This window comes from Sinocyclocheilus rhinocerous, unplaced genomic scaffold, assembly GCF_001515625.1.
Source record: "Sinocyclocheilus rhinocerous isolate Xijiao unplaced genomic scaffold, SAMN03320098_v1.1 scaffold369, whole genome shotgun sequence".
Classification (NCBI taxonomy): domain Eukaryota; kingdom Metazoa; phylum Chordata; class Actinopteri; order Cypriniformes; family Cyprinidae; genus Sinocyclocheilus; species Sinocyclocheilus rhinocerous.
The window spans coordinates 141701-148768 of NW_015666557.1; the positions used below are offsets into that span (position 1 = coordinate 141701).

The window sequence follows — 7068 nt, forward strand, 5'->3', positions numbered from 1 at the left end:
GTGAAATATCAATGCATACATGCATGTTCATATCAACTAACAAATTATTTATACACATATAACTAACACATTTTTTAAATGAATGAATGAATTATTAATAAATTATTATTATTATTATAATTGAAATAGTTTGAAATATTCAGAATCAGTATATATCAGAAATATTATATATATCAGAAAATCAATTTGACAGCCCTATACTTCTGTGAATATTTGTAAATAAGAAATACAATTTAAACATTTTCAGACATTTTACAATAATTAGCCATAATTTACTGTTTTTTATTTATTTATTTATTTATTTGCAGTCTGGTATGATGAAGGTAATAACTTATTTTCTGGTAATTAATTCAATAACTGCTCCAACTGATTCATAAATATTCCTGATTCACTAAAAGGAACCACTCATTCTCACCGAGATTGTTGCTTTCTTTTTTAAGAATTAGTGCTTGTTATACTTTTAAAAATGTTTATACTGTTATGTTTCTAGCCACCTTGTTCTTATAGGAATAGTTCACCCAAAAATGAAAGTTTGCTGAACATTTACCCACTCATTTACTCTATCCAGGATGCAGATGAGTTTGTTTCTTCATCAGATTTGGAGAAATGTAGCATTGCATCACTTGCTCCTCTGCAGTGAATGGGTGCCGTCAGAATGAGAGTCCAAACAGCTGATAAAAACATCACAATAATCCACACCACTCCAGTTCATCAGTTAGTGTCTTGTGAAGCTAAAAGCTGTGGGTTTAAAAGAAATCCATCATTAAGACTTATTTACCTTCGAACAGTTGTTTCTGGCCAAAATCCATAATCCATAATAACGCTTCATCCAGTGAAAAAGTACATCCCCTGTTGTCACATCAAAATCCACCCACATATTTGTTTAAAGCTGTTTTGGCTTGTAAATGGTGCAGATTTCTCTCCCGATTCAGACCATAATGCTTTTTCACTCTTGGTGTACTTCTATCAAATAATGAATCAACCGATAGATCTTGGGATAGTCTTGGGAATCACTAACCATAAGTGTGAGCAGTAGTAAGAGTGATGCTTGTTTTATCGACTATAGCACTAACAACATCTTAACAGTGACTGCAAAACTAGTTTGGCAGTGTGATGAAAACCTTCCTCGGAACAGAAGACAGTCCTCGTGTGTTAAAATGTGAGTAGCTTATTTATAGTGAGTGTTGTATATAAGAGTTTGTGTGGTCGTGTGACACTGAGCTGCTTGTTCTGGGTTATTAACAGATGAGATGCAGCCGGTTACCAAGGATACAGCATCTCCTCCTCTTCACACGTCTCTGCTGCTCACTTAAAGAAAGCACACATCCACTGTTCTGTCATTGTTTGCTCACTCGTGTGACGTTTCAAAGACAAACAGAGAATTTCTGAAGAATTTTCACGCACACTGTAAAAAATGACCGTGAATTTAACGGTAAAAGACTGTAAAAATGCTACAGTAAAAACCTGTTAAATGGTTAACGGTAAATTCCCCTACTATATACGGTGAAAAACTGTATTGGGCATTACATGTATTGGACATAAATTTTACGGTAGTATACCGTTTTTGGAAGTGAAAAAAAACGTATAATTTACAGTGAATAACCGCAAATTGACATTCCCAGAATTCCCTGAATTGCATTTCAAATTTGATGTTTTTTTTTGTTGAAATAACTATGTTTCTTCTTAGTTTTTTCTTATCAGTTTTGTATATTAGGGTTGTGTGTACACCTAATGTTGTTAAATGAATGTTTATTGCATTATTTCAGTTTCATGTGTGTTACCATGATGGTGTTTGGTGTTTGTGTGAATGACACTGTGCACATTCTATATATGTTATTATTTAAAAGCTGCTTGTGATGGGCTTTGGTTCATCATGTGACTTTCTCATCACCACCTGCATTTGGTGGTTATCAGTGTATTACAAAGGTACAAAACAGATTTCAGTACTTCAATAGGTTGGTATATTAACATTATATCAGTTAATGAAATTACAGTATTTAACTGTAAATTTAAGTTAAAACCGTAAAACCTAAAACGTTGCTACCGTATTTTTTACAGTAAAATTCCGGCAACCACAGCTGCCGTTTTTTTTCCGTAAATTTTACGGAATTTTTTTTTACAGTGCAGCTTTTTCAATATTCATTAAAAATCATTTGAGAGGAAGATTATTAGTGAAAAACAGCTTCAGGGATGAGTTTTTTCCATGTTACAGATTTCCATGTTTTCTTTTATTATTATTACTTTTTTATTTTACAGCACAATAGTAATATATTCCTTTGTTGATTTCATTAATTATTATAATTTAAATGATAAATAAATAAATATTATCATTATGGTTGTTATTTATTTCTCAGAGAAAGTAATACATTTTATCGATTTGTTTAATTATTATAATGTAAATTATATTTTAATAATGATAATAATATTATTGTTTAATTTTATAGTACAATACTAATATATTCTTTTGTTGATTTCTTTAATTATTATTATTTAATTTAATTAGTTTTTCTAATTCAAATTATAATAAAAAATAATACATTTAATATAATTATGAAAATAATATTAATAATTATCATTAGTCATGCTGAATGGGAAAAACTAAGTTTTTTCCTCTTTTTGGTCTTTAGCTGATCACATGCCTGCAACATTTCAGTTGATTTCTCACACAGAGCTTTTATGTGACTTCAGAAGACTTGGAATATAGTGCACACGTTGTATGTTTTTTTTTTTTTACTGAACTATACATTTAATCTTTCTTTAATCTGTGTATTTATCTCTGATTTGCTGTTTTTCCTCTCTCCCCTAGCATAAACAGATGCTCAGTAAAGGAGAAAGAAAGAGAGAGAGAGAAAGAGAGAGAGAAAGAAAAAGCCAGATAGAGATGTTATTATATCTGTGTGATCATCTGTGCTGATGAGGGCACGTCGACACGACTCCACATTAGTCTGAAATATAGACGATGCTTTCAGAGAGTTCATGCTCTCCATTTGAATTCTCCATTAAACACTACAGTCTTTATGACGACTGCGTGCGTTTCATTAGTCACATCTGAGTGCACATCTCTCTGAGCTGTAGTATGTCACATATGTTGTAACTCTCCCTGGTTTAGAGGCTGTAATCCACGCTGGAACAGGGAAGTTCATCATAACTTGGCAGAAAGTTGAAAAACCTTTTAGGTTATTTAGGCCTTATGAACTGTGAACACTGGGACCGTTTGAAGAGAGAGTAGTGGTTTGCTAGACTGATGCTAAGCAGTTACTAAGGTGTTCTAAGTGGTTGCTAAAGGGTTGTGGGTGGTTGTTAGGGTGTTGCTAGGTGGTTAAGATTTTCTGAGTGGTTGCTAGGGTGTTGCTAGGAAATTATTATATTCAGTGGCTTCTCCTACGACGGAAACGGTGCTTTATTCGCAAATGTTTTATGTGATATTCCAAGTTAAATTTGCAGCTTTGGATGAAAACATAGCTATTGATTATTGAGAAATGAGGATTTGATCATGCACTTAGTTTGATCAAGATTTATGTATTTTAATTGCATATAAGATGTACGTCCATTTGGATTACAGTTTTAACATAAACAGTCAGCCATACATAAGAAACAGAGAATAAGAATCGTTTATTTATGTATGGCTGACAAATAAGCATCACATTAAAGGAAAAGTTCAACCAAATATGAAAATTTGCTGAATATTTATACTCACCCTCAGGCCACACGACAGGTAGATGAGTTTGTTTCTTCATCAGATTTGGAGAAATGTAGCATTGCATCACTTGCTCACTCTGCAGTGAATGGGTGCCGTCAGAATAAGAGTCCAAACAGCTGATAAAAACATCACAATAATCCACAAGTAATCCACACCACTCCAGTCCATCAGTTAACATCTGGAGAAGACAAAAGCTGCACGTTTGTAAGAAACAAATCCATCGTGAAGACGTTTATAACTTCAAATCATTGCTTATACATCCATAATAACGCTTCCTCGAATCAGGATGACCTGAGAGTGAGTAAAGCACATTTTCAGCAAGTTTTCATTTTGGGTGAACTATTCCTATAAGCTGGATTCACATTGTCGGTTGTGGCAGATTAGGAAAGAAGACCCTTGGGGTTTGACGTTACTAACAGCTCGATGTTGTTTGTCTTGCAGGTGTTGAACCCGATGGGCTGGGATGCGTTTGGTCTGCCGGCTGAGAATGCCGCCATCGAACGAGGCCTGGACCCAGAGGACTGGACCAAAAGGTGCGGAGCCGAGGGACGCTCGATGCTTATCCAAACACTCACAACTACACACACATAACGATCCAATCTAATTATCCCGCACGCCTCTCTCTGTGTCTTACAGTAATATTGAGTCCATGCGGAAGCAGCTGGACAGTCTGGGGCTCTGCTTTAATTGGGATCGGGTGAGTGAGAGCCTGCATTCAACAGATGGGGGACCTGATCTTAACTTCGGTGTCTTGCATCATTGCATCAGTATACTTTCTTATCTCAGACTTGGTGCCAGAGGTTTTTCCTCAGAGACACACTGTTTGAGTTAAAGAGTTTCTGCATCAAAGTGCATTGCAGCAGACGGTACAGCACAGCTGTGATTATTGCTTTCTTAAAATAGTTACAACAGAATAAAGATAATAAGGTCACACATTTATTTAAACCATTGTTTTAAATCCGTTTCCTAAGGTAATGGAAAATATGAAAAAGTAATGGAAATTTTGGACATTTCCACTCCTTTATGCCAATAGTGCACTCTGATTTACAACCCATGTACACTCACTGACACTATATTGACCATAATGCAATGTGGAGAGGATTGCTAAACTAAAAAAATCATGCTGGATTTTTACTTTTTTTCTTTTAAGTATTGAAATATAAACTACTGTTCAAAAGTAGAAAAAAAAAAGGTTTGGGGTTGGTAAGATTTTTTTTGGAAAGAAGCCTTTCTGCTCACTTAAGCCGGGCTCACACTACAGGAGTTTTAAAACGCTAACCGATTATGAAATCTGGTTGCAGCACACACATAAGGAGAATCTTTGCAGATTATCTTCCCTCAAATCTTAAACATGCACACACTACAAGATTTTAACATCGTGGCGCATCACACACACTACAAGATATTATTAAGATTATCATGCCAGAGGGAGCGCCTCACGTGATCTCACGCAGCAGATCGTCATTGATATTTCAGTGATGTATTGTTAGCTAGCATGCTAGCAGCTTTCTGCACTCACCCGGTACGTTCAAAACTGAGGCGATTTCACCCCAGCGGTCATTGATATTTCAGTGATGTTTACAAATGTTAGCTAGTGTGCTAGCTGCTTTCTACACTCACCCGGTACATTCAAAACTGAGGTGATTTCACTCCAGCGCTTCTCTTTCTACTTACGGTTGTGATACGTTTTCAACACATTATACAAACAGTCGTGTTACTATAAAACGTCAAGAAGCAGTTTCCTCCGTCTCCACAATCTAACGGGGGCCGTACAGCAGCTGTTTTGCGGTCGCGCATTGGCTATTGTGAAAGTACTGACGTAATCATATAGCCGTCATCATCCCGATTTAAATCCTAAATATCAAACATGTTTGATATGATCGGGGCGGCCCCGATTTGTGTGCGAGCAGATCTGGAGGTGCAAGATTCGATCGGTGAACGCCTCACATTACCAGATAATCCGCGCCGACATGATTTTTGCTCCGATTCTCGGGAGGGGGAAATCGGGGCTAAATCGGGCTAAAAATCCTGTAGTGTGAGCCAGGCTTAAGAGAACATTAAGAAACAACATTTGCATAACTTAATGGAAATGTTAGCAAAACGTTATTAGAACATATTTTTGTTAGCTAATGTTCCTCCACTATAAGTTGCAATCAGTTACAATTGAGTTTTCCGGGAATTCCTACAGTCATGCCAGTGGTTCGGAACTGTGTGGAATGATCTCGCTTTTAATGTTGGAGTATCAAATCCTCCAAATGCTCCACACCCGGTCATTAGTGTCTTTAAACAGGTAAGACCCAGATGCTGCACATTCCGGGCATTATAAAAGATAAGTCACAGACTATAATACAAACGGCATAACAGTAAAACTGAATGCTCTTCTTCTTCGAGGGGCTCGACAAGATTTTTGCTCCGATTCTCGGGAGAGGGAAATCGGGGCTAAATCGGGCTAAAAATCCTATAGTGTGAGCCAGGCTTAAGGCTGCACTTGTTTGATCAAAGATACAGTAAAGCATAAATATTGTGAAATATTACTGCAATTTAAAATAACTGTTTTCTTTGTGAATGTATAGTAAAATGTAATTTATTGATCAAAGCTGAATTTTCAGAATCATTACTCCAGTCTTCAGTGTCACATGATCCTTCAAAAATCATTCTGAATTTGCTGCTTCTTATTTTTGTGGAAACCATTTTTAATTTTTTAGGATTATTTGGTGACTAGAAACAGCATTTATTTGAAATAGAAATTTGGTAACATTTTTAACATTATAAATGTCTTTACTGACACTTTATATCAATTTAATGCATCGGTGCTGAATAAAAGTAGGGATGCACGATATTATCGGACCAATATCGGAAACGGCCGATAATGGCTTTAAATGTATTAAATGTAATCGCCCCGATATGAAAAATTATGCCGATATGTCTCGCCGATAAGAGGAATACATTAACTCCATTAACTCAAGGGTGTGCTAGCGATTAGATCACGTCAACAGTGCGATTAGATCATGTCAGCATTGTGGCTCATTCTTGAAGCAAAGTTTTGCCTGAATGGTGGATTAGATTCACTGAGAGATTAGATTTAAACTGAGAATGCACGCACAGAATGAGCGTTCAGTGTATGATAGAGTAAAACAGTAGCACGTGCAGCGGCAACAGCGGCAGTCTCCCCCGGGTTCTAATGCCCGTTCGGTAAAGAGTTAATTCCGTAGGGGGCGCTGTTGTCCTACTTCTAATAAAATTAAAGTAAAATACATAAATAACATTTAGACTGCGTTTCTGATTAAATAAAGCAGTAATTGATGCCATAAAATAATGAGTATGTTTTGATTTAAAGGTCAGAAGCTATAGCTTACATGAATTGAAAA

The 7068-nt window shown here is 36.0% G+C and overlaps 1 protein-coding gene across 1 annotated transcript in view; it reads left to right on the forward strand.

Moving 5' to 3' along the window:
• lars2 (leucyl-tRNA synthetase 2, mitochondrial) overlaps positions 1 to 7068 on the forward strand; it is an 83832-nt gene that overhangs the window by 23429 nt on the left and 53335 nt on the right. Inside the window, exons 4-5 of the mRNA XM_016544139.1 lie at positions 4142 to 4233; positions 4337 to 4397. Coding sequence (XP_016399625.1) covers positions 4142 to 4233; positions 4337 to 4397 — 153 coding nt within the window. The remainder of the gene's footprint in view (positions 1 to 4141; positions 4234 to 4336; positions 4398 to 7068) is intronic.